The sequence below is a fragment of the Pristiophorus japonicus genome, unplaced genomic scaffold, assembly GCF_044704955.1.
Source record: "Pristiophorus japonicus isolate sPriJap1 unplaced genomic scaffold, sPriJap1.hap1 HAP1_SCAFFOLD_428, whole genome shotgun sequence".
Classification (NCBI taxonomy): Eukaryota; Metazoa; Chordata; class Chondrichthyes; family Pristiophoridae; genus Pristiophorus; species Pristiophorus japonicus.
The window spans coordinates 457,501-485,000 of NW_027254179.1; the positions used below are offsets into that span (position 1 = coordinate 457,501).

General features: G+C 53.8%; 1 protein-coding gene across 1 annotated transcript in view; it reads right to left on the minus strand.

The window, feature by feature from the left end:
- LOC139251261 (von Willebrand factor A domain-containing protein 7-like) overlaps positions 1-27,500 on the minus strand; it is an 88,866-nt gene that overhangs the window by 45,270 nt on the left and 16,096 nt on the right. Inside the window, exons 3-7 of the mRNA XM_070873231.1 lie at positions 10,843-11,061; positions 9,791-10,066; positions 5,731-5,824; positions 2,046-2,177; positions 1,020-1,200 (exon numbers count right to left, since the gene is read on the minus strand). Of these exons, the coding sequence (XP_070729332.1) occupies positions 1,020-1,200; positions 2,046-2,177; positions 5,731-5,824; positions 9,791-10,066; positions 10,843-11,049 (890 nt within the window). The 5' untranslated portion in view covers positions 11,050-11,061. The remainder of the gene's footprint in view (positions 1-1,019; positions 1,201-2,045; positions 2,178-5,730; positions 5,825-9,790; positions 10,067-10,842; positions 11,062-27,500) is intronic.

Sequence of the window (27,500 nt, forward strand, 5' to 3'; positions counted from 1 at the left end):
AGCCCCTACACCCCTCCCTATCTCTGTAACCCCCTCCAGCCCCTACACCCCTCCCTATCTCTGTAACCTCCTCCAGCCCTTACACCCCTCCCTATCTCTGTAACCTCCTCCAGCCCCAACACCCCTCCCTATCTCCGTAACCTCCTCCAGCCCCTACACTCCTCCCTATCTCTGTAACCCCTTCCAGCCCTACACCCCTCCCTATCTCTGTAACCCCCTCCAGCCCCTACACCCCTCCCTATCTCTGTAACCTCCTCCAGCCCCTACACCCCTCCCTATCTCTGTAACCTCCTCCAGCCCCTACACTCCTCCCTATCTCTGTCACCCCCTCCAGCCCTATATCTCTCCCTATATCTGTAACCTCCTCCAGCCCCTACACCCCTCCCTATCTCTGTTACCCCCTCCAGCCCCTATATCTCTCCCTATCTCTGTAACCTCCTCCAGCCCCTACACCCCTCCCAGATCTCTGCGCTCCTCCAATTCTGCCCTCTTGCCCATCCCCCCCGATTCCCATCGCTCCACCATCGGTGGCCGTGCCTTCAGCTGCCTGGGCCCCAAGCTCTGGAACTCCCTCCCTGAACCTCTCCCCCTCTCTCCCTCTCCTCCTTTAAGACGCTCCTTAAAACCGACCTCTTTGAGCCAGCTGTTGGTCGCCTGTCCCGGATATCTCCTTCTGTGGCTTGGGGTCAAATTTTTTTGATTGATTCATGTCCCTGAGAGGTGCCTTGGGAGGCCAAAAAAAAAAGCCCACGCTATCAATGCAGGTTGCATTGTGCTTGTCGTTGAGGGGACATGATGGAATTTGGAGGAACTGAATCAGGTGGACACAACACATGACTTGCACAGGGTCCCGAGGGCGAGGGATCTCAGTGACGGGGGAGAGATTGCAGAGTCCGGCGTGGTTCTCCTTCGAGCAGAGAAGGTGAAAGAAGACTTTGACCAGAATGGGACTGATTGTGGGGAAGAGAGTGAGTTGCGTCGTTTGCGCTGTTGAAGGCTCGGGGGGGGGGGGAGCTTACTTTAAGAAGGCCTCGTCGCCAACAGTATTCCGTATGTCCATGAACACCTCCAAGGAGGCCTTGATGGCGACCCGTGCTGCCTCCCTGTGGTATTCCGCGTGTGGTGACTTCACAGAATCCTTGTTGATTCCCGAGCTGCCCTGACTGCTCAGGTCTGCTGCTCCGCCATGGCTGCACTTCCCTGCGGACAGAAGGTCAGGGGGTAAAGGTCACTGCCCTTCCGGCTTCCTGGAGCCACCAAAACACGCGACCGCAGCCATAAGAACATAAGAATTAGGAGCAGGAGTCGGCCATTCGGCCCCTCGAGCCTGCTCCGCCATTTAAAACGACCATGGCTGATCCCATCATGGACTCAGCTCCACTTCCCCGCCCGCTCCCCATAACCCTTCACTCCCTTATCGCTCAAACATCTGTCTATCTCCGCCTTAAATATATTCAATGTCCCGGCTTCCACAGCTCTCTGGGGCAGAGAATTCCACAGATTTACAACCCTCTGAGAGAAGAAATTCCTCCTCATCTCAGTTTTAAATGGGCGGCCCCTTATTCTGAGACCATGCCCCCTAGTTCTAGTCTCCCCCATCAGTGGAAACATCCTCTCTGCATCCACCTTGTCGAGCCCCCTCATAATCTGATACGTTTCGATAAGATCACCTCTCATTCTTCTGAACTCCAATGAGTAGAGGCCCAACCTCCTCAACCTTTCCTCATAAGTCAACCCCCTCATCCCAGGAATCAACCGAGTGAACCTTCTCTGAACAGCCTCCAACGCAAGTATATCCCTCCTTAAATACGGAGACCAAAACTGCATGCAGTACTCCAGGTGTGGCCTCACCAATACCCTGTATAACTGGAGCAAGACTTCCCTGCTTTTATGCTCCATCCCCTTTGCAATAAAGGCCAAGATACCATTGGCCTTCCTGATCACTTGCTGTACCTGCATACTATCCTTTTGTGTTTCATGCACAAGGACCCCCCCAGGTCCCGCTGTACTGCAGCATTCTGTATCGCTGATGTTAGCGCGCTTACCTTTGGGCTTACTCAACGGGTTGAAGCCAAAGTAGCCCGTGGTGATGACTTTCCTCTGGGTGATAGTTCCCAGTATCTTGTCCTTGCACGATCGAACAGAACTGCAATCAGTACAGGTATTTTCAGCCTTACCTGCCGTCGTAAAGAATAACGGTCAGAGCACCCAGTACTGGCACAATCTCAGTACCCCACTCCCCCCTCGTCCCATCCCGTCCCATCACAGAAGGACACTGAGAAGTGCAGAGGAACACAGGCTGCCTGGGCGTGCAGGTTTGCTGCAGTTCTTTGAGGATGTAACGAGCCGGGTGGATTAAGGGGGAACCAGTAGATGTGATGCATTTGGATTTCCAGAAGGCATTCGATAAGGTGCCACGCGAAAGGTTACTGCACAAGATAAAAGCTCACGGGGTCGGGGGGGGTAATATATTAGCATGGATAGAGGATTGGCCAACGAACAGAAAACACAGAGTCGGGAGAAATGGGTCATTTTCCGGTTGGCAAACGGTAACGAGTGGGGTGCTGCAGGGATCAGTGCTCGGGCCCCAACTATTTACTGTTGTGTTTGTACTGTACCTATGAATGACTCCACGAGGCAATGTGTTGGACTCAAACTGTAGTGACCTTGATCCTTTATTCATAACTCCAGAGTGAGGCAGCTGCCCTTTTATACAGCCCCTGCCACCAGAGCAGGAAACCCCAGTTGCACCCTCTAGTGGTGCCAGCATAGTATATACACAGTGTACACCTGATTGATAGCACACCAGGTAACAAGCCTCCATCTTATGCAACTATACAGTGACTACACAGAGAGTATATCCATAGTCTGCGTATATAACATTTACAATCGATATTAACGACTTGGAAGAAGGGACTGAGTGTAATGTAGACAAGTTTGCTGACGATACAAAGATGGATGGGAAAGCAATGTGTGAGGAGGACACAAAAAATCTGCAGACGGATATAGACAGGCTAAGTGAGTGGGCAAAAATCTGGCAGATGGAGTATACTGTGGGAAAATGTTAGGGTATGCACTATTGGCAGAAATAATAGAAAAGCAAGTTATTATTTAAATGGAGAAAGATTGCAAAGTGCCGCAGTACAGCGGGACCTGGGGGTTACTTGTACATGAAACACAAAAGGATAGTATGCAGGTACAGCAAGTGATCAGGAAGGTCAATGGTATCTTGGCCGTTATTGCAAAGGGGATGGAGTATAAAAGCAGGAAAGTCTTGCTACAGTTATACAGGGTATTGGTGAGGCCACACCTGGAGTACTGCGTGCAGTTTTGGTTTCCATATTTACGAAAGGATATACTTGCTTTGGAGGCAGTTCAGAGAAGGTTCACTCGGTTGATTCCGGGGATGAGGGGGGTTGACTTATGAGGAAAGGTTGAGGAGGTTGGGCCTCTACTCATTGGAATTCAGAAGAATGAGAGGTGATCTTATCGAAACGTATCAGATTATGAGGGGGCTCGACAAGGTGGATGCAGAGAGGATGTTTCCACTGATGGGGGAGACTAGAACTAGGGGGCATGGTCTTAGAATAAGGGGCCGCCCATTTAAAACTGAGTTGAGGAGAAATTTCTTCTCTCAGAGGGTTGTAAATCTGTGGAATTCGCTGCATCAGAGAGCTGTGGAAGCCGGGACATTGAATATATTTAAGGCGGAGATAGACAGATTTTTGAGCGATAAGGGAGTCAACGGTTATGGGGAGCGGGCGGGGAAGTGGAGCTGAGTCCATGATCGGATCAGCCATGATCGTATTAAATGGCGGAGCAGGCTCGAGGGGCCGAATGGCCGACTCCTGCTCCTATTTCTTATGTTCTTATGTAAAGGGACCTTGGGGTGCAGGTCCACAGATCCCTGAAGGTAACAGGCCAGGTGGATAAGGTGGTTAAAAAGGCAAACGGAATACTTGCCTTTATTGGCCAAGGCATAGAATACAAGAGCAGGGAGGTTATGCTGGAACTGTATAAAACACTGGTTAGGCCACAGCTGGAGTACTGCGTGCAGTTCCAGTCACCACATTAGAGAAAAGATGTGATTGCACTCGAGATGGTACAGAGGAGATTTACCAGGATGTTGCACTGGAGAGGGTACAGAGGAGATTTACCAGGATGTTGCACTGGAGAGGGTACAGAGGAGATTTACCAGGATGTTGCACTGGAGAGGGTACAGAGGAGATTTACCAGGATGTTGCACTGGAGAGGGTACAGAGGAGATTTACCAGGATGTTGCACTGGAGAGGGTACAGAGGAGATTTACCAGGATGTTGCACTGGAGAGGTACAGAGGAGATTTACCAGGATGTTGCACTGGAGACGGTACAGAGGAGATTTACCAGGATGTTGCACTGGAGAGGGTACAGAGGAGATTTACCAGGATGTTGCACTGGAGAGGGTACAGAGGAGATTTACCAGGATGTTGCACTGGAGAGGGTACTGAGGAGATTTACCAGGATGTTGCACTGGAGAGGGTACAGAGGAGATTTACCAGGATGTTGCACTGGAGAGGGTACAGAGGAGATCTACCAGGATGTTGCACTGGAGAGGGTACAGAGGAGATTTACCAGGATGTTGCACTGGAGAGGGTACAGAGGAGATTTACCAGGATGTTGCACTGGAGAGGTACAGAGGAGATTTACCAGGATGTTGCACTGGAGAGGGTACAGAGGAGATTTACCAGGATGTTGCACTAGAGAGGGTACAGAGGAGATTTACTAGGATGTTGCACTGGAGAGGGTACAGAGGAGATTTACCAGGATGTTGCACTGGAGAGGGTACAGAGGAGATTTACCAGGATGTTGCACTAGAGAGGGTACAGAGGAGATTTACCAGGATGTTGCACTGGAGAGGGTACAGAGGAGATTTACCAGGATGTTGCACTGGAGAGGGTACAGAGGAGATTTACCAGGATGTTGCACTAGAGAGGGTACAGAGGAGATTTACCAGGATGTTGCACTGGAGAGGGTACAGAGGAGATCTCCAGGATGTTGCACTGGAGAGGGTACAGAGGAGATTTACCAGGATGTTGCACTGGAGAGGGTACAGAGGAGATTTACCAGGATGTTGCACTGGAGAGGGTACAGAGGAGATTTACCAGGATGTTGCCGGGACTGGAGAATTTTAGCGATGAGGAAAGATTGGATAGGCTGGGGTTGTTTACTTTGGAACAGAGGAGGCTGAGGGGAGACCTGATTGAGGTGTATAAAATGATGAGGGGCCTGGATAGAGTGGATAGGACGGACCTGTTTCCCTTGGCAGAGGGGTCACCAACCAGGGGGCAGAGATTGAAAGTAATTGGGGGGAGGTTTAGAGGGGGTTTGAGGGGAAATGTCTTCACCCAGAGGGTGGTGGGGGTCTGGGGGGGAACTCACTGCCTGAAAGGGGGGTAGAGGCAGAAACCCTCACCACATTTGGATGTACACTTGAAGTGCCGTAACCTGCAGGGCTACGGACCCAGAGCTGGAAAGTGGGATTAGGCTGGGTAGCTCTTGGTCGGCCGGGGCAACACGGACACGATGGGCCGAATGGCCTCCTTCCGTGCTGTAAATGTTGCTGTGATTGTATGGAGCGAATGGATCCCTTGGGAGAATCCACCCCTGGCCAGCATCAATGATGTCGCCCACCTCTTGGCCAGCGCTGGCCTTTCCCAAGGCACCGCCCAGCGCACTCTGAGCTCCCTCACCTGCGGTGGTTCCGATGGGCACTCCCGGTTTGATCAGGTTGTTGTTCGGGACCTTGTAGCCGAGCTCAATCCAGTTACTGTGGCTGTAGAAATCCTGAGGAGGTGAAGGAATGTCAGAGTACGTCGGCCTCCAACAACGGCTACAATTTACGTTTGTATCGCGCCTTCAACGTAGTGCTTCGAAGCACTGACCACACTCGACCAGCTCCGCTGGGCAGGGCCACATTGTCCGCATGTCCCCCAGACACGAGACTCCCCAAAGCGAGCGCTCTACTCGGAACTCCTTCACGGGCAAACGAGCCAAAGGTGGGCAGAGGAAACGTTACAAGGGACCACCCTCAAAGCCTCCCTGATAAAGTGCAACATCCCCACCGACACCTGGGAGTCCCTGGGCCCAAAGACCAGTCCGCCCTAAGTGGAGGGAGTGCATCCGGGAGGGCGCTGAGCACCTCGAGTCTCGTCGCCGAGAGCGTGCAGAAACCAAGCGCAGGCAGCGGAAGGAGCGTGCGGCAAACCAGTCCCACCCTCCCCTTCCCTCAACGTCTGTCTGTCCCACCCTCCCCTTCCCTCAACGTCTATCTGTCCCACCCTCCCCTTCTCTCAACGTCTATCTGTCCCACCCTCCCCTTCCCTCAACGTCTATCTGTCCCACCCTCCCCTTCTCTCAACGTCTATCTGTCCCACCCTCCCCCTTCCCTCAACGTCTATCTGTCCCACCCTCCCCTTCCCTCAACGTCTATCTGTCCCACCCTCCCCTTCCCTCAACGTCTATCTGTCCCACCTGTGACAGGGACTGTGGTTCCCCGTATTGGACAGTTCAGTCACCTCAGGACTCGTGTTAAGAGTGGAGGCAAGTCTTCCTCGATTCAGATTCAGAGGGACTGCCTATGATGGTGATTAACTTATTGAGACATCCCAAGATGATTCACAGGAGTATTATCAGACAAGAAATTTGACAACGAGCCCCATAAGGAGATATTAGGGACAGGCGACCAAAAGCTTGGTCAGAGAGATCGGTTTTAAGGAGCGCCTTGAAGGAGGAGAGAGAGGTCGAGAGGCGGAGAGGTTTAGGGTGGGAGTTCCAGAGCTTGGGGCCCAGGCAGCTAAAGGCACGGCCACCGATGGTGGAGCGATTATAATCAGGGATACTCAGGAGGGCAGAATTAGAGGAGCGCAGAGAACTCGGGGGGTTGTGGGGGGAGGGGGTTACAGAGATAGGGAGGGGTGTAAGGGCTGGAGGAGGTTACAGAGATAGGGAGGGGTGTAAGGGCTGGAGGAGGTTACAGAGATAGGGAGGGGTGTAGGGGCTGGAGGAGGTTACAGAGATAGGGAGGGGTGTAGGGGCTGGAGGAAGTTACAGAAATAGGGAGGGGTGTAGGGGCTGGAGGGGGTTTCAGAGATAGGGAGGGGTGTAGGGGCTGGAGGAGGTTACAGAGATAGAGAGGGGTGTAGGGGCTGGAGGGGGTTACAGAGATAGGGAGGGGTGTAGGGGCTGGAGGGGGTTACAGAGATAGGGAGGGGTGTAGGGGCTGGAGGGGGTTACAGAGATAGGGAGGGGTGTAGAGGCTGGAGGAGGTAACAGAGATAGGGAGGAATATAGGGGCTGGAGGAGGTTATAGAGATAGGGAGTGGCGAGGGCCATGGAGGGATTTGAATACAAGGACGAGAATTTTGAAATCGAGGCGTCGCTTAACCGGGAGTCAATGTAGGTCAGTGAGCACAGGGGGTGATGGTGAGTGGGACTGGGTGTGAGTTAGGACACGGGGTCAGTGAGCACAGGGGTGATGGGTGAGTGGGACTGGGTGTGAGTTAGGACACGGGGCAGTGAGCACAGGGGGTGATGGGTGAGTGGGACTGGGTGTGAGTTAGGACACGGGGTCAGTGAGCACAGGGGGTGATGGGTGAGTGGGACTGGGTGCGAGTTAGGACACGGGGCAGTGAGCACAGGGGGTGATGGGTGAGTGGGACTGGGTGTGAGTTAGGACACTGGTCAGTGAGCACAGGGGGTGATGGGTGAGTGGGACTGGGTGTGAGTTAGGATACGGGGCAGTGAGCACAGGGGGTGATGGGTGAGTGGAACTGGGTGCGAGTTAGGACGGGGGCAGTGAGCACAGTGGGTGATGGGTGAGTGGGACTGGGTGCGAGTTAGGGCACGAGGCAGTGAGCACAGCGGGTGATGGGTGAGCGGGACTCGGTGTGAGTTAGGACACGGGGCAGTGAGCACAGGGGGTGATGGGTGAGTGGGACTGGGTGTGAGTTAGGACACGGGGCAGTGAGCATGGGGGTGATGGGTGAGTGGGACTGGGTGCGAGTTAGGACACGGGGTCAGTGAGCACAGGGGGTGATGGGTGAGCGGGACTCGATGCGAATTAGGACACGGGGGCAGTGAGCACAGGGGGTGATGGGTGAGTGGGACTCGGGGGCGAGTTAGGACACGGGGGCAGCCGAGTTTTGGATCACCTCTAGTTTACGTCGGGTAGAATGTGGGAGGCCAGCCAGGAGTGTGTTGGAATGGTCAAGTCTGGAGGTAACAAGGGCAGGGATGAGGGTTTCAGCAGCGGATGAGCTGAGGCAGGGGGCTGGAGACGGGCGATGTTATGGAGGGGGAAATAGACGGGTTTAGTTATACTGCGGGAATGTGGCCAGAAGCTCATTTCAGGGTCAAAGAATTCCGTGTTCATAGATTGAAAAAAATTATTGGCCCAATGGATAATGTCGTAATCAATTATCTGATTCACTCAGACACAAACCGATCATAGAAACATAGAAACATAGAAAATAGGTGCAGGAGTAGGCCATTCGGCCCTTCTAGCCTGCACCGCCATTCAATGAGTTCATGGTTGAACATTCAACTTCAGTACCCCATTCCTGCTTTCTCGCCATACCCCTTGATCCCCCTAGCAGTAAGGACTTCATCTAACTCCTTTTTGAATATATTTAGTGAATTGGCCTCAACAACTTTCTGTGGTAGAGAATTCCACAGGGTCAAACATTGTACAGATACCCAGACAATCGACTCAAGCCCACATTCCCTGAGTACAGCAAGACCAGCTCTCGATAAATTGATAGTCTCCGGGATTAGACTATCGTCACTGACTGATCGATACACACTCAGGGGCCGCAGTGAAATGTCCAACCGAGAGAGCAGACGGGGGCTCGGGCTTAACGTTTCAGCCAGAAAGACGGCACCTCCGACAGTGCGGGGCTCCCTCAGTACTGCCCCTCCGACAGTGCGGGGCTCCCTCAGTACTGCCCCTCCGACAGTGCGGGGCTCCCTCAGTACTGCCCCTCCGACAGTGCGGCGCTCCCTCAGTACCGCCCCTCCGACAGTGCGGCGCTCCCTCAGTACCGCCCCTCCGACAGTGCGGGGCTCCCTCAGTACTGCCCCTCCGACAGTGCGGCGCTCCCTCAGTACCGCCCCTCCGACAGTGCGGGGCTCCCTCAGTACTGCCCCTCCGACAGTGCGGCGCTCCCTCAGTACTGCCCCTCCGACAGTGCGGGGCTCCCTCAGTACTGCCCCTCCGACAGTGCGGGGCTCCCTCAGTACTGCCCCTCCGACAGTACGGCGCTCCCTCAGTACTGCCCCTCCGACAGCGCAGTGCGGCACTCCCTCAGTACTGCCCCTCCGACAGCGCAGTGCGGTACTCCCTCAGTACTGCCCCTCCGACAGCGCAGTGCGGTACTCCCTCAGTACTGCCCCTCCGACAGCGCAGTGTGGCGCTCCCTCAGTACTGCCCCTCCGACTGTGCGGCACTCCCTCAGTACTGCCCCTCCAACAGTGCGGCACTCCCTCAGTACTGCCCCTCCGACAGTACGGCACTCCCTCAGTACCACCCCTCCGACAGCGCAGTGCGGTACTCCCTCAGTACTGCCCCTCCGACTGTGCGGCACTCCCTCAGTACTGCCCCTCCGACAGCGCAGTGCGGTACTCCCTCAGTACCGCCCCTCCGACAGCGCAGTCCGGCGCTCCCTCAGCACCGCCCCTCCGACTGTGCGGCGTTATCGCGACGGCAGACTCAGGGGACGAGAGGTCGTGCAAAGGAGAGAAGAGGAAACCGACCTGCAAAGTGTGTAACATGGTTCCCATGTCCTTCAGTGCAGCGTGGTATCTGCTTTGCAGGATGTTTCGTATGACCCTGCCTTTCAAGCTCAAGAGGATGTGCTTGGCCTCCAGGAAGGTCTCTGAGTCAAAATGGCGCCTCCCGTCCAAGACATACTTCAGGTCCACCTTGGTGTTGCTGTACGTCATCAGGTTCAGCGCATGCTTAAAGCGAGAGACTGACACCTTGGTCCCGTAGTAAGCCTGGAACAGCTTCTCAGCCGTGAGGTCCGTGTCCTGAGGAGACGACGCAAAGAATGATTACCGGAGGAAGTATTGGGCGGGGGGCGTAGACCTCCTCTCACAGGAGATGTCCCTCAGACCCCGTTGAGTGGCGAGTTCAGTAACTCACAGCGGAGGAGGACCAAGAGCTGGGGCGAACGAAATAGTCCAACACTTGTATCCTACCTGGGTTAGACCACACTGGGAGCACCGTGCACAGTTCTGGTCTCCATATACCTGGGTTAGACCACACTGGGAGCACTGTGCACAGTTCTGGTCTCCATATACCTGGGTTAGACCACACTGGGAGCACTGTGCACAGTTCTGGTCTCCATATACCTGGGTTAGACCGCACTTGGAGCACTGTGCACAGTTCTGGTCTCCATATACCTGGCTTAGACCGCACTTGGAGCACTGTGCACAGTTCTGGTCTCCATATACCTGGGTTAGACCACACTGGGAGCACTGTGCACAGTTCTGGTCACCATATACCTGGCTTAGACCGCACTTGGAGCACTGTGCACAGTTCTGGTCTCCATATACCTGGCTTAGACCGCACTTGGAGCACTGTGCACAGTTCTGGTCACCATATACCTGGGTTAGACCACACTTGGAGCACTGTGCACAGTCAATCTGCCCCTTAACCTTCTCTGCTCTGACGAGAACAACCCCAGCTTCTCCATTCTCTCCCCGTCACAGAGGCCCCTCATCCCCAGGACCATTCTGCTCAACCTCCCTCCGGACACTCTCTCTGTTGCCTCTTGAATATGTGCAAATGGTCTTGAGCTCACCTCTGGATGGAAAGCGTCGGGCGGGAGGACCAGTCCGTCTGGGCTGGGGATCTCCTGGAAGACCTGGAGTACGGATTGCAGAGCCGCCATCTTGGTGATGTGGCAGTGGGTCACACTCTCGCCGCCAAAGTTGGGCAGAAAGCCCACGGCAGTTCGGGCAGCGAGGAGGGCCAGCAGGGCGATGGTTGTTGGGAGGAGTTGTGCCATCACAGCTTCGGTCTGTAACACAAAACAACACGAGGGTTAGGGGCAGGATTCAGCCATTCGGCCCCTCGATTCCGATCCGCCATTCAATGAGATCCTGCCTGGTCTTCCACCTCAACTCCACGTTCCCACTCGATCCCTCGATTCACCTCGTCTCCCTCTCTGTCCCTCTCTCTCTCTCTGTCTCTCTCCTCTCTCTGTCTCTCTCTCTCTCTCTCTCTGTCTCTCTCACTCCCAGTCTCCCTCTCTCTGTTTTTCTCTCTCTCTGTCTCTCTCTGTCTCTCTCTCTCTCTGTCTCTCTCGCTCTGTCTCTCTCTCTGTCTCTCAGTCTCCCTCTCTCTCTCTCTCTGTCTGTCTCTCTCTGTCTCTCTCTCTCTCTCTCTGTCTCTCTCTCTGCCTCTCTGTCCGTCTCTCTCTCTCTCTCTCTCTCTGTCTCTCTCTCTGTCTCTCTCACTTTCAGTCGTCCTCTCTGTCTCTCTCTCTCTCTCTGTCTCTCTCTCTCTGTCCCTCTCTCTCTGTCTCTCTCTCTCTCTCTCTCTGTTTCTCTCTCTCTCTGTCTCTCTCACTCTTAGTCTCTCTCTCTCTCTCTGTCTCTCTCTGTCTCTGTCTCTCTGTCTCTCTCTCTCTGTCCCTCTCTCTCTCTGTCTCTCTCTCTCTCTGTTTCTCTCTCTCTCTGTCTCTCTCTGTCTCTTTCTCTCTGTCTCTCTGTCTCTCTCTCTCTCTGTCTCTCTCTCTCTCTGTTTCTCTCTCTCTCTGTTTCTCTCTCTCTCTGTCTCTCTCGCTCTCTCTCAGTCTTTCTCTCTATCTGTCTCTCTCACTCTTAGTCTCTCTCTCACTCTGTCTCTCTCTGTCTCTCTCTCTCACTCTCTGTCTCTCCCCATATCCCTTGAATGCCTTTGTGCCACTCAACGACTGAATCTCCAAAGCCCTCTGGGGCAGAGAATCCCAAAGATTCACCCCACTCTGAGTGAAGAAATTCCTCCTTATCTCAGTCCTCAATGGCCGAGCCCTTATCCTGAGACTGTGTGAGCCCTGGTTCTAGACTCCCCAGCCCCGGGGGGGGGGGGGAAACCCCCTCCCTGCATCTACCCTGTCAAGACCCCTCACAATCTGGTGTGTTTCAATGAGATCCCCTCTCATTCTTCTAAACCCCAGAGAGTATCGGCCCATTCTACACAATCTCTCCTCATAGGACAACCCTCTGATCCCAGGAATCAATCGAGTGAATCTCTGTTGTACCACCTCCATGGCAAGTATATCCTTCCTTAGATAAGGAGACCAGAACTGTGCGCAGTACTCCAAGTGTGGTCTCTCCAAGGCCCTGTACAGCTGTAGCAAGACTTCCTCTCATACTCCAAACCCCAGCAATAAAGGACAATGTATAACAAGTTATACAACCCGATAACTACATCCAGTAATTTTTCTTTTAGCCAACAATTAACGAATTCATAGTAAATTCCTTCAATAACCCGTCCGTACATTAAGATCGCGAACAATTTTCGCATGTACTTCCTGGATTTATCCAATAATGTGCATTTACACATTGCCTTTAATGTAGTAAAACGTCACAAGGTGTTTCACAGGAGCGATTATCAGACAGTAGCAGACACCGAGCCACATCAGGAGATATTGGGGACAGGCGACCAAAAGCTGGGTCAGAGAGGTGGGTTTTAAGGAGCGTCTTGGAGGAGGAGAGAGAGAGAGGGGGAGAGGTTTAGGGAGGGAGTTCCAGAGCTTGGGGCCCAGGCAGCTGAAGGCACGGCCACCGATGGTGGAGCGATGGGAATCGGGGGGATGGGCAAGAGGGCAGAATTGGAGGGGCGCAGAGTTCTGGGAGGGTTGTAGGGGCTGGAGGAGGTTACAGAGATAGGGAGGGGTGTAGGGGCTGGAGGAGGTTACAGAGATAGGGAGGGGTATAGGGGCTGGAGGGGGGTACAGAGATAGGGAGGGGTGTAGGGGCTGGAGGAGGTTATAGAGATAGGGAGGGGTGTAGGGGCTGGAGGGGGTTACAGAGCTAGGGAGGGGTGTAGGGGCTGGAGGAGGTTACAGAGATAGGGAGGGGTGTAGGTGCTCGAGGAGGTTATAGAGATAGGGAGGGGTGTCGGGGCTGGAGGGGGTTACAGAGATAGGGAGTGGTGTCGGGACTGGAGGAGATTACAGAGATAGGGAGTGGTGTCGGGACTGGAGGAGATTACAGAGATAGGGAGGGGTGTCGGGACTGGAGGAGGTTATAGAGATAGGGAGGGGTGTAGGGGCTGGAGGGGGTTACAGAGCTAGGGAGGGGTGTAGGGGCTGGAGGAGGTTACAGAGATAGGGAGGGGTGTAGGTGCTCGAGGAGGTTATAGAGATAGGGAGGGGTGTAGGGGCTGGAGGGGGTTACAGAGATAGGGAGGGGTGTAGGGGCTGGAAGAGGTTACAGAGATAGAGAGGGGTTGTAGGGGCTGGAGGTGGCTACAGAGATAGGGAGTGGTGCAGGGGCTGGAGGAGGTTACAGAGATAGGGAGGGGTGTAGGGGCTGGAGGAGGTTACAGAGAGAGGGAGGGGTGTAAGGGCTGGAGGAGGTTACAGAGATAGGGAGTGGTGTAGGAGCTGGAGGGGGTTACAGAGATAGGGAGGGGTGTAGGGGCTGGAGGGGGTTACAGAGATAGGGAGGGGGTGAAGGGGCTGGAGGAGGTTACAGAGATAGGGAGGGGTGTAGGGGCTGGAGGGGGTTACAGAGATAGGGAGGGGAGTAGGGGCTGGAGGGGGTTACAGAAATAGGGAGGGGTGTAGGGACTGGAGGAGGTTACAGAGATAGGGAGGTGTGTAGGGGCTGGAGGAGGTTACAGAGATAGGGAGGGGTGTAGGGGCTGGAGGAGGTTACAGAGATAGGGAGGGGTGTCGGGACTGGAGGAGATTACAGAGATAGGGAGGTGTGTAGGGGCTGGAGGAGGTTACAGAGATAGGGAGGGGTGTAGGGGCTGGAGGAGGTTACAGAGATAGGGAGGGGTGTAGGGGCTGGAGGAGGTTACAGAGATAGGGAGGGGTGTCGGGACTGGAGGAGATTACAGAGATAGGGAGGGGAGTAGGGGCTGGAGGAGGTTACAGAGATAGGGAGGGGTGTAGGGGCTGGAGGAGATTACAGAGATAGGGAGGTGTGTAGGGGCTGGAGGAGGTTACAGAGATAGGGAGGGGTGTAGGGACTGGAGGAGATTACAGAGATAGGGAGGGGAGTAGGGGCTGGAGGCGGTTATGGAGAGTGGCTCCCCCGTTTCCCTACCTGAAGCCAGTGGCCGCTCTCGCAAAGAGGTAAGTCGTGGGCTGTGAGCCGCTTTTCGAACCTCCCGAGGTGGGGAAAGACGCTCTCAGAATGCAAGTCATTCTCTCTTAGTTCGGGAGAGCTTAGCGGACGTTACCAACACTTCCCCTGTGCAGAGGTTCAGCCAAGTCTCAGAAGGTGACCACATCCTTATTGGTCCCCACTATGGTCGCACTGTTTCCCAAATGATTGTGACATGGAGAGATAAAACTCTCCCTGCCCCAACTCTAACTCTACGGGGAGCGGGGGCTGGTTCCTGACATATGGTTGGAGGAACATCAGACATAGGAGCAGGAGTCGGCCATTCGGCCCCTCGAGCCTGCTCCGCCATTTAATACGATCATGGACTCAGCTCCACTTCCCTGCCCGCCCCCTTATCCCCTTATCGGTTAAGAAACTGTCTATTTCTGTCTTAAATTTATTCAATGTCCCGGCTTCCACAGATCTCTGAGGCAGCGAATTCCACAGATTTACAACCCTCTGAGAGAAGAAATTCCTTCTCATCTCAGTTTTAAATGGGCGGCCCCTTATTCTAAGACCATGCCCCCTAGTTCTAGTCTCCCCCATCAGTGGAAACATCCTCTCTGCATCCACCTTGTCAAGCCCCCTCATAATCTTATACGTTTCCATAAGATCACCTCTCATTCTTCTGAATTCCAATGAGTAGAAACATAGACAATAGGTGCAGGAGCAGGCCATTCGGCCCTTCGAGCCTGCACCACCATTCAATATGATCATGGCTGATCATTCCCTCAGTACCCCATTCCTGCTTTCTCTCCATACCCCTTGATCCCTTTAGCCGTAAGGGCCACATCTAACTCCCTTTTGAATATATCCAACAAACTGGCCCCAACAACTTTCTGTGGTAGAGAATTCCACAGGTTCACCACTCTCTGGGTGAAGAAGTTTCTCCTCATCTCGGTCCTAAATGGCTTACCCCTTATCCTTAGACTGTGACCCCTGGTTCTGGTCTTCCCCAACATCGGGAACATTCTTCCTATAGTAGAGGCCCAACCTACTCAACCTTTGCTCAAAAGTCAACCCCCTCATCTCCGGAATCAACCGAGTGAACCTTCTCTGAACTGCCTCCAAAGCAAGTATATCCTTTCGTAAATATGGAAACCAAAACTGCACGCAGTACTCCAGGTGTGGCCTCACCAATACCCTGTATAACTGTAGCAAGACTTCCCTGCTTTTATACTCCATTCCCTTTGCAATAAAGGCCAAGATACCATTGGCCTTCCTGATCACTTGCTGTACCTGCATACTAACCTTTTGTGTTTCATGCACAAGTAACCCCCAGGTCCCGCTGTACTGCGGCACTTTGCAATCTTTCTCCATTTAAATAGTAACTTGCTCTTTGATTTTTTTTTCTGGTTTTGATGGGACAACAATTATACAGCACAAATAAATTAGTAAAACATCGCAAATTACTTCTGCCACCAAGCCCATGGTCTACAGGGCTGTAGTGATACCCGCCCTCCTGTGTGGCTCAGAGACATGGACCATGTACAGCAGACACCTCAAGTCACTGGAGAAATACCACCAACGCTGTCTCCGCAAGATCCTGCAAATCCCCCGGGAGGACAGACGCACCAACGTTAGCGTCCTCGACCAGGCCCAACATCCCCAGCATCGAAGCACTGACCACACACTCGACCAGCTCCGCTGGGCAGGGCCACATTGTCCGCATGTCCCCCAGACACGAGACTCCCCAAAGCGAGCGCTCTACTCGGAACTCCTTCACGGGCAAACGGGCCAAAGGTGGGCAGAGGAAACGTTACAAGGGACCACCCTCAAAGCCTCCCTGATAAAGTGCAACATCCCCACCCACACCTGGGAGTCCCTGGGCCAAAGACCAGTCCGCCCTAAGTGGAGGAAGTGCATCCGGGAGGGCGCTGAGCACCTCGAGTCTCGTCGCCGAGAGCGTGCAGAAACCAAGCGCAGGCAGCGGAAGGAGCGTGCGGCAAACCTGTCCCACCCTCCCCTTCCCTCAACGTCTGTCTGTCCCACCCTCCCCTTCCCTCAACGTCTATCTGTCCCACCCTCCCCTTCCCTCAACGTCTATCTGTCCCACCCTCCCCTTCCCTCAACGTCTATCTGTCCCACCCTCCCCTTCCCTCAACGTCTATCTGTCCCACCCTCCCCTTCCCTCAACGTCTATCTGTCCCACCCTCCCCTTCCCTCAACGTCTATCTGTCCCACCCTCCCCTTCCCTCAACGTCTATCTGTCCCACCCTCCCCTTCCCTCAACGTCTATCTGTCCCACCTGTGACAGGGACTGTGGTTCCTGTATTGGACTGTTCAGTCACTGAGAATAATTATTAATCAAGTGGAACGAGCAGGGATTAATTCCTCTGCAGGAAGTCTGATATGGGACAGAGATAGACCCACTGCCCTCTCATGGTGATAACTGGCCTTGCACCTCCTGAGGATGTGGGATCACTGATATCTCATAGGGCCTCAGTCTAACATCTCATCCGAAACATGGCCTCTCTCCGACAGTGCGGCGCTCCCTCAGTACTGCCCCTCCGACAGTGCGGCACTCCCTCAGTACTGCCCCTCCGACAGTGCGGCACTCCCTCAGTACTGCCCCTCCGACAGTGCGGCGCTCCCTCAGTACTGCCCCCCCAACAGTGCGGCGCTCCCTCAGTACTGCCCCTCCGACAGTGCGGCACTCCCTCAGTACTGCCCCTCCGACAGTACGGCACTCCCTCAGTACCTCCCCTCCGACAGCGCAGTACGGCACTCCCTCAGTACCGCCCCTCCGACAGCGCAGTACGGCACTCCCTCAGTACCGCCCCTCCGACAGCGCAGTACGGCACTCCCTCAGTACTGCCTCTCCGACAGCGCAGTACGGCACTCCCTCAGTACTGCCCCTCCGACAGCGCAGTACGGCACTCCCTCAGTACCGCCCCTCCGACAGTACGGCACTCCCTCAGTACTGCCCCTCCGACAGCACAGTACGGCACTCCCTCAGTACTGCCTCTCCGACAGTGCAGTACGGCACTCCCTCAGTACCGCCCCTCCAACAGCGCAGTACGGCGCTCCCTCAGTACTGGCACTGGGGGAGTGTCGGGCGTGGATCACGGGACTCGAGTCTCTGGAATGGGGGCTTGTGCCTATGACCCTGTGACTCAGAGGCGAGAGAGAGCACTATACCCATTAAGCCCGTTGTACAAGGTTAACACAGTCCCATTTCCCTGCCCTTACATCTATCTTTTAATGTTTCCCGTCTCTCATTACTTCTAAAAGATTGCGATCTCAAAAACTTGTCCCAACACGTTCTATATCTGAATACATTTTTAGCTGAAATGAATTCCTTCTCACCCTCCCCCTCGCTCACTGGGTGGTGATGTCACTGGGCTAGTAATCCATTGGGCTGGACTAATGATCGGGAGACCTGAGTTCAAATCCCCCCCCACAGCAGCTGGGGACTATAATTTTGGTGGATTATATAAACCCGGTATAAAAAAAGCCAGTGTCAATAATGCTGTCCATGAAACTACCCGGATTGTCGTCAAAATGCATCGGGTTCACTAATGTCGTTCACGGGGAAGGAAAATTACCGTCCTTACCCGGTCTGGCCTATAGGTGACTCCAGACCCACAGCAATGTGACTCTTAGACAACAACGTCAACACTGCGGGAGTTGAGGAGGAATTTCTTCACTCAGAGGGGGGTGAATCTGTGGAATTCTCTGCCCCAGAGGGCTGTGGAGACTCAGTCATTGAGTATATTCAAGGCCGAGATCGATAGATTTCTGGATATTAACGGAATCGAGGGATCGGGCGGGAAAGTGGAGTTGAGGTCGAAGATCAGCCGTGATCTCATTGAATGGTGGGGCAGGCTCGAGGGGCCGAATGGCCGACTCCTGCTCCTAATGTAACAGGCACGAGGGGCTGAATGGGCCTCCTCCTGTTCCTGTGTAACAGGCTCGAGGGGCTGAATGGGCCTCCTCCTCTTCCTGTGTAACAGGCTCGAGGGGCTGAATGGGCCTCCTCCTGTTCCTGGGTAACAGGCTCGAGGGGCTGAATGGGCCTCCTGTTCCTGTGTAACAGGCTCGAGGGGCTGAATGGGCCTCCTCCTCTTCCTGTGTAACAGGCTCGAGGGGCTGAATGGGCCTCCTCCTGTTCCTGTGTAACAGGCTCGAGGGGCTGAATGGGCCTCCCTCCTGTTCCTGTGTAACAGGCTCGAGGGGCTGAATGGGCCTCCTCCTGTTCCAGTGTAACAGGCTCGAGGGGCTGAATGGACCTCCTCCTGTTCCACTGTAACAGGCTCGAGGAGCTGAATGGGCCTCCTCCTGTTCCAGTGTAACAGGCTCGAGGGGCTGAATGGGCCTCCTCCTGTTCCTGTGTAACAGGCTCGAGGGGCTGAATGGGCCTCCTCCTGTTCCTGTGTAACAGGCTCGAGGGGCTGAATGGGCCTCCTCCTGTTCCTGTGTAACAGGCTCGAGGGGCTGAATGGGCCTCCTCCTGTTCCTGTGTAACAGGCTCGAGGGGCTGAATGGGCCCCCTCCTGTTCCTGTGTAACAGGCTCGAGGGGCTGAATGGGCCTCCTCCTGTTCCTGTGTAACAGGCTCGAGGGGCTGAATGGGCCTCCTCCTGTTCCTGTGTAACAGGCTCGAGGGGCTGAATGGGCCTCCTCCTGTTCCTGTGTAACAGGCTCGAGGGGCTGAATGGGCCTCCTCCTGTTCCTGTGTAACAGGCTCGAGGGGCCGAATGGGCCTCCTCCTGTTCCTGTGTAACAGGCTCGAGATGCTGAATGGGCCTCCTCCTGTTCCTGTGTAACAGGCTCGAGGGGCTGAATGGGCCTCCCTCCTGTTCCTGTGTGACAGGCTCGAGGGGCTGAATGGGCCTCCTCCTGTTCCAGTGTAACAGGCTCGAGGGGCTGAATGGGCCTCCTCCTGTTCCTGTGTAACAGGCTCGAGGGGCCGAATGGGCCTCCTCCTGTTCCTGTGTAACAGGCTCGAGATGCTGAATGGGCTCCCTCCTGTTCCTGTGTAACAGGCTCGAGGGGCTGAATGGGCCTCATCCTGTTCCCTGTGTAACAGGCTCGAGGGGCTGAATGGACTTCCTCCTGTTCCCTGTGTAACAGGCTCGAGGGGCTGAATGGGCCTCCTCCTGTTCCTGTGTAACAGGCTCGAGGGACTGAATGGGCCTCCACCTGTTCCTGTGTAACAGGCTCGAGGGGCTGAATGGGCCTCCTCCTGTTCCCTGTGTAACAGGCTCGAGGGGCTGAATGGACTTCCTCCTGTTCCCTGTGTAACAGGTTCGAGGGGCTGAATGGGCCTCCTCCTGTTCCCTGTGTAACAGGCTCGAGGGGCTGAATGGGCCTCCTCCTGTTCCTGTGTAACAGGCTCGAGGGGCTGAATGGGCCTCCTCCTGTTCCTGTGTAACAGGCTCGAGGGGCCGAATGGGCCTCCTCCTGTTCCCTGTGTAACAGGCTCGAGGGGCTGAATGGGCCTCCTCCTGTCCCTGTGTAACAGGCTCGAGGGGCTGAATGGGCCTCCTCCTGTTCCCTGTGTAACAGGCTCGAGGGGCTGAATGGGCCTCCTCCTGTTCCTAATGTAACAGGCTCGAGGTGCTGAATGGGCCTCCTCCTGTTCCTAATGTAAAAGGCTCGAGGGGCTGAATGGGCCTCCTCCTGTTCTTGGGTAACAGGCTCGAGAGGGCTGAATATGCCACCTCCTGTTCCTGTGTAACAGGCACGAGGGGCTGAATGGGCCTCCTCCTGTTCCTAATGTAAAAGGCTCGAGGGGCTGAATGGGCCTCCTCCTGTTCCTGTGTAACAGGCTCGAGGGGCTGAATGGGCCTCCTCCTGTTCCTGTGTAACAGACTCGAGGGACTGAATGGGCCTCCTCCTGTTCCTGTGTAACAGGCTCGAGGGGCTGAATGGGCCTCCTCCTGTTCCTGTGTAACAGGCTTGAGGGGTTGAATGGGCCTCCTCCTGTTCCTGTGTAACAGGCTCGAGGGGCTGAATGGGCCTCCTCCTGTTCCTGTGTAACAGGCTCGAGTGGCTGAATGGGCCTCCTCCTGTTCCTGTGTAACAGGCTCGAGGGGCCGAATGGGCCTCCTCCTGTTCCTGTGTAACAGGCTCGAGATGCTGAATGGGCCTCCTCCTGTTCCTGTGTAACAGGCTCGAGGGGCTGAATGGGCCTCCTCCTGTTCTGTGTAACAGGCTCGAGGGGCTGAATGGGCCTCCTCCTGTTCCTGTGTAACAGGCTCGAGGGGCTGAATGGGCCTCCTCCTGTTCCTGTGTAACAGGCTCGAGGGGCTGAATGGGCCCCCTCCTGTTCCTGTGTAACAGGCTCGAGGGGCTGAATGGGCCTCCTCCTGTTCCTGTGTAACAGGCTCGAGGGGCTGAATGGGCCTCCTCCTGTTCCTGTGTAACAGGCTCGAGGGGCTGAATGGGCCTCCTCCTGTTCCTGTGTAACAGACTCGAGGGATTGAATGGGCCTCCTCCTGTTGCTGTGTAACAGGCTCGAGGGGCTGAATGGGCCTCCTCCTGTTCCTGTGTAACAGGCTTGAGGGGTTGAATGGGCCTCCTCCTGTTCCTGTGTAACAGGCTCGAGGGGCTGAATGGGCCTCCTCCTGTTCCTGTGTAACAGGCTCGAGGGGCTGAATGGGCCTCCTCCTGTTCCTGTGTAACAGGCTCGAGGGGCCGAATGGGCCTCCTCCTGTTCCTGTGTAACAGGCTCGAGATGCTGAATGGGCCTCCTCCTGTTCCTGTGTAACAGGCTCGAGGGGCTGAATGGGCCTCCTCCTGTTCCTGTGTAACAGGCTCGAGGGGCTGAATGGGCCTCCTCCTGTTCCAGTGTAACAGGCTCGAGGGGCTGAATGGGCCTTCTCCTGTTCCTGTGTAACAGGCTCGAGGGGCCGAATGGGCCTCCTCCTGTTCCTGTGTAACAGGCTCGAGATGCTGAATGGGCCCCCTCCTGTTCCTGTGTAACAGGCTCGAGGGGCTGAATGGGCCTCCTCCTGTTCCTGTGTAACAGGCTCGAGGGGCTGAATGGGCCTCCTCCTGTTCCTGTGTAACAGGCTCGAGGGGCTGAATGGGCCTCCTCCTGTTCCTGTGTAACAGGCTCGAGGGGCTGAATGGGCCTCCTCCTGTTCCCTGTGTAACAGGCTCGAGGGGCTGAATGGGCCTCCTCCTGTTCCTGTGTAACAGGCTCGAGGGGCTGAATGGGCCTCCTCCTGTTCCAGTGTAACAGGCTCGAGGGGCTGAATGGGCCTTCTCCTGTTCCTGTGTAACAGGCTCGAGGGGCCGAATGGGCCTCCTCCTGTTCCTGTGTAACAGGCTCGAGATGCTGAATGGGCCCCCTCCTGTTCCTGTGTAACAGGCTCGAGGGGCTGAATGGGCCTCCTCCTGTTCCCTGTGTAACAGGCTCGAGGGGCTGAATGGACTTCCTCCTGTTCCCTATGTAACAGGCTCGAGGGGCTGAAGGGGCCTCCTCCTGTTCCTGTGTAACAGGCTCGAGGGGCCGAATGGGCCTCCTCCTGTTCCTATGTAACAGGCTCTAGGGGCTGAATGGGCCTCCTCCTGTTCCTGTGTAACAGGCTCGAGGGGCTGAATGGACTTCCTCCTGTTCCCTGTGTAACAGGCTCGGGGGGCTGAATGGGCCTCCTCCTGTTCCCTGTGTAACAGGCTCGAGGGGCTGAATGGGCCTCCTCCTGTTCCCTGTGTAACAGGCTCGAGGGGCTGAATGGGCCTCCTCCTGTTCCTGTGTAACAGGCTCGAGGGGCTGAATGGGCCTCCTCCTGTTCCCTGTGTAACAGGCTCGAGGGGCCGAATGGGCCTCCTCCTGCTCCTGTATTTGAAGTGATTGAGCGGGGCGACATAGATGTCGGACAGAGAGCAGGAAATTTGACAGAGAGTGGCGCGGTGCACGGGGGCAGCTGGTGATTGAAGGGGAGAAGACTGAAGGATAGGTTTCGATCGTTGGATGACACCAAGAGGGAATAAAGTGATATTGGGGACAGGCGGGTAAACGGGACCAGCATTTGGCTCGTGGGAGGTATTAATGCCCAGCTTCGATTGGTTGAGCTGAATGGTCCGTGAAAGGTCTGTGGCCTTGACTTTCCGTCGCCTGTTGCTCAATCAGCGACCGTCGATATTATCCCGCGTCATCCTCGACCAATCGGCTACGGATGAGGGATTTGAGTGACATGGAGAGCCTGCAGACACTGGGGTGGTTCTGGTCATGTATCCAGATATATTTACTGCCTGTACTACAGGCAACTCTTGATGATCTGTCCACGGATCCAACGGGAAAGTGTTGTGACGGGATTTAAAATTCTGTTGCGAACTTGTAAAAAGACAGCTCATTCTGGGGGTAAAAACAGAGAGACAGACTATTATCTGAATGGTGACAGATTAGGAAAAGGGGAAGGTGCAACGAGACCTGGGTGTCATGGTACATCAGTCATTGAAAGTTGGCATGCAGGTACAGCAGGCGGTGAAGAAGACAAATGGCATGTTGGCCTTCATAGCGAGAGGATTTGAGTATAGGAGCAGGGAGGTCTTAATGCAGTTGTACAGGGCCTTGGTGAGGCCACACCTGGAATATTGTGTTCAGTTTTGGTCTCCTAATCTGAGGAAGGACATTCTTGCTATTGAGGGAGTGCAGCGAAGGTTCACCAGACTGATTCCCGGGATGGCGGGACTGACATATGAAGAAAGACTGGATCGACTAGGCTTATATTCACTGGAGTTTAGAAGAATGAGAGGGGATCTCATAGAAACGTATAAAATTCTGACGGGACTGGACAGGTTAGATGCAGGAAGAATGTTCCCGATGTTGGGGAAGTCCAGAACCAGGGGACACAGTCTAAGGATAAGGGGTAAGCCATTTAGGACCGAGATGAGGAGAAACTTCTTCACCCAGAGAGTGGTGAACCTGTGGAATTCTCTACCACAGAAAGTTGTTGAGGCCAGTTCGTTCGATATATTCAAAAGGGAGTTAGATGTGGCCCTTACGGCTAAAGGGATCAAGGGGTATGGAGAGAAAGCAGGAATGGGGTACTGAGGGGAATGATCAGCCATGATCATATTGAATGGTGGTGCAGGCTCGAAGGGCCGAATGGTCTACTCCTGCACCTATTGTCTATGTTTCTATTTTTCTCTCTCTCACACGTTCTCTCTCTCTCACGCACTCTGTCTCGCTCTCTCACACTCACACACTCTCTCTCTCACACTCTCTCTCTCTCACACTCGCACATTCTCTCTCTCACACTCTCTCTCTCCCTCTCTCTCTCTCTCTCACACACTCTCTCTCTCTCACACACTCTCTCTCTCACACTCACACATTCTCTCTCACACTCTCTCTCTCTCACACTCGCACATTCTCTCTCTCACACTCTCTCTCTCCCTCTCTCTCTCTCTCTCACACACTCTCTCTCTCTCACACACTCTCTCTCTCACACTCACACATTCTCTCTCTCCTGCACTCGCACATTCTCTCACACACTCTCTCTCTCTCACACTCTCTCACTCTCTCACACTTGCACATTCTCTCTCTCTCATATACTCTGTCTCTCTCTCTGAAACTCACACATTCTCTCTCTCTCACACACTCTCACACTCGCACATTCTCTCTCTCTCTCACACTCTCTCTCTCTCATATACTCTGTCTCTCTCTCTGAAACTCACACATTCTCTCTCTCTCACTCACTCTCACACTTGCACATTCTCTCTCTCACACACTCTCTCTCTCTCACACTCGTACATTCTCTCTCTCACACACTCTCTATCTCACAGTCACACATTCTCTCTCTCACACACTCTATCTCTCTCTGACACTCACACATTCTCTCTCTCACACACTCTCTCACACTCGCACATTCTCTCTCTCTCACACACTCTCTCTCTCTCACACTCGCACATTCTCTCTCTCACACACTCTCTCTCTCTCATATTCACACATTCTCTCTCTCACACACTCTCTCTCTCTCACATTCGCACATTCTCACTCTCACACACTCTCTCTCTCTCACATTCGCACATTCTCTCTCTCACACACTCTCTCACACTCGCACATTCTCTCACTCTCACACACTCTCTCTCTCTCACACTCTCTCTTTCTCTCACACTCTCTCTTTCTCTCTCTCACACAATCGCACATTCTCTCTCTCACACACTCTCTCTCTCTCACATTCGCATATTCTCTCTCTCACACACTCTCTCTCTCTCACACTCTCTCTTTCTCTCACACTCTCTCTTTCTCTCTCTCACAAAATCGCACATTCTCTCTCTCACACACTCTCTCTCTCTCACACTCCCACATTCTCTCTCTCACACACTCTGTCTCTCTCTGACACTCACACATTCTCTCTCTCACACACTCGCTCTCTCTCTCACACTCTCTCTCTCTCACACTCTCTCTCTCACACTCACACATTCTCTCTCTCACACACTCTCTCTCTCAAACTCACACATTCTCTCTCTCACACACTCTGTCTCTCTCTCACACTCACACTCTCTCTCTCTCACACTCGCACATTCTCTCTCTCACACACTCTCTCTCTCTCTCATATTCATACATTCTCTCTCTCACACACTCTCTCTCTCTCACATTCGCACATTCTCTCTCTCACACACTCTCTCTCTCTCATACTCTCTCTTTCTCTCACACTCTCTCTTTCTCTCTCTCACACAATCGCACATTCTCTCTCTCACACACTCTCTCTCTCTCACACTCACACATTCTCTCTCTCACACTCTGTCTCTCTCTGACACTCATACATTCTCTCTCTCACACACTCTCTCTCTCTCACACTCTCTCTCTCACACTCACACATTCTCTCTCTCACACACTCTGTCTCTCTCTCACACTCACACATTCTCTCTCTCACACACTCTGTCTCTCTCTCACACTCACACATTCTCTCTCTCACACACTCTCTCTCTCACACACCCACACTCTCTCTCTCTCTCACACTCACACATTCTCTCTCTCACACACTCTCTCTCACACTCACACACTTTCTCTCTCTCACACTCACACATTCTCTCTCTCTCAAACACTCTCTCTCTCACACTCACACATTCTCTCTCTCACACACTCTCTCTCTCTCACACTCACACACACACTCTCTCTCTCTCACACTCGCACATTCTCATTCACGCACTCTCTCTCTCACACTCACACATTCTCTCTCTCACACACTCTCTCTCTGACACACACATTCTCTCTCTCTCACACACTCTCTCTCTGACACTCACACATTCTCTCTCTCACACACTCTCTCTCACACACTCTCTCTCTGACACTCACACATTCTCTCTATCACACACTCTCTCTCACACACTCTCTCTCTGACACTCACACATTCTCTCTCTCTCACACACTCTCTCTCTGACACTCACACATTCTCTCTCTCACACTCTCTCTCTCACACACTCTCTCTCTGACACTCACACATTCTCTCTCTCTCACACACCCACACTCTCTCTCTCTCACACTCGCACATTCTCTCTCTCTCACACACTCTCTCTCTGTCACACTCACACATTCTCTCTCACTCACTCTCTCTCACACACTCTCTCTCTCTCACACTCTCTCTCTGTCACACTCACACATTCTCTCTCACACACTCTCTCTCTCACACTCACACATTCTCTTTCTCTCACACACTCTGTGTCTCTCTCACACTCACACACTCTCTCTCTTTCACACTCGCACATTCTCTCTCTCTCACACTCGCACATTCTCTCTCTCTCACACACTCTCTCTCTTTCACACTCGCACATTCTCTCTCTCTCACACACTCTCTCTCTGACACTCACACATTCTCTCTATCACACACTCTCTCTCACACACTCTCTCTCTGACACTCACACATTCTCTCTCTCTCACACACTCTCTCTCTGACACTCACACATTCTCTCTCTCACACTCTCTCTCTCACACACTCTCTCTCTGACACTCACACATTCTCTCTCTCTCACACACCCACACTCTCTCTCTCTCACACTCGCACATTCTCTCTCTCTCACACACTCTCTCTCTGTCACACTCACACATTCTCTCTCACTCACTCTCTCTCACACACTCTCTCTCTCTCACACTCTCTCTCTGTCACACTCACACATTCTCTCTCACACACTCTCTCTCTCACACTCACACATTCTCTTTCTCTCACACACTCTGTGTCTCTCTCACACTCACACACTCTCTCTCTTTCACACTCGCACATTCTCTCTCTCTCACACACTCTCTCTCTTTCACACTCGCACATTCTCTCTCTCTCACACACTCTCTCTCTGACACTCACACATTCTCTCTCTCACACACTCTCTCTCACACACTCTCTCTCTGACACACACACATTCTCTCTCTCTCACACACCCACACTCGCTCTCTCTCACACTCGCACATTCTCTCTCTCTCACACACTCTATCTCTCTCACACTCACACATTCTCTCTCACTCACTCTCTCTCTCTCTCACACACTCTCTCTCTCACACTTGCACATTCTCTCTCACGCACTCTCTCTCTCACACTCACACATTCTCTTTCTCTCACACACTCTGTCTCTCTCAATCTCACACACTCTCTCTGTCTCACACTCGCACATTCTCTCTCTCTCACACTCGCACATTCTCTCTCTCTCTCACTTGCACATTCTCTCTCTCACACTCTCTCGCTCTCACACTCGCACATTCTCTCTCTCTCACACTCGCACATTCTCTCTCTCTCTCTCACTCGCACATTCTCTCTCTCACACTCTCTCGCTCTCACACTCGCACATTCTCTCTCTCTCACACTCGCACATTCTCTCTCTCTCACACTCGCACATTCTCTCTCTCTCACGCACTCTCTCTCTCACACTCGCACATTCTCTCTCACACACTTTCTCTCTCTCTCACACTCGCACATTCTCTCTCTCTCACACACTCTGACTCTCTCACACATTCTCTCTCTCGCACACCCACACTCTCTCTCTCACACACTTGCACATTTTCTCTCTCTCTCACACTCACACATTCTCTCTCTCACACACCCACACTCTCTCTCTCTCACACTCGCAAATTCTCTCTCTCTCACACTCTGTCTCTCTCTCACACTCACACTTTCTCTCTCTCTCACACACTTTCTCTCTCTCTCACACTCTCACACTCTCTCTCTCTCGCACACTCTGTCTCTCTCTCACAC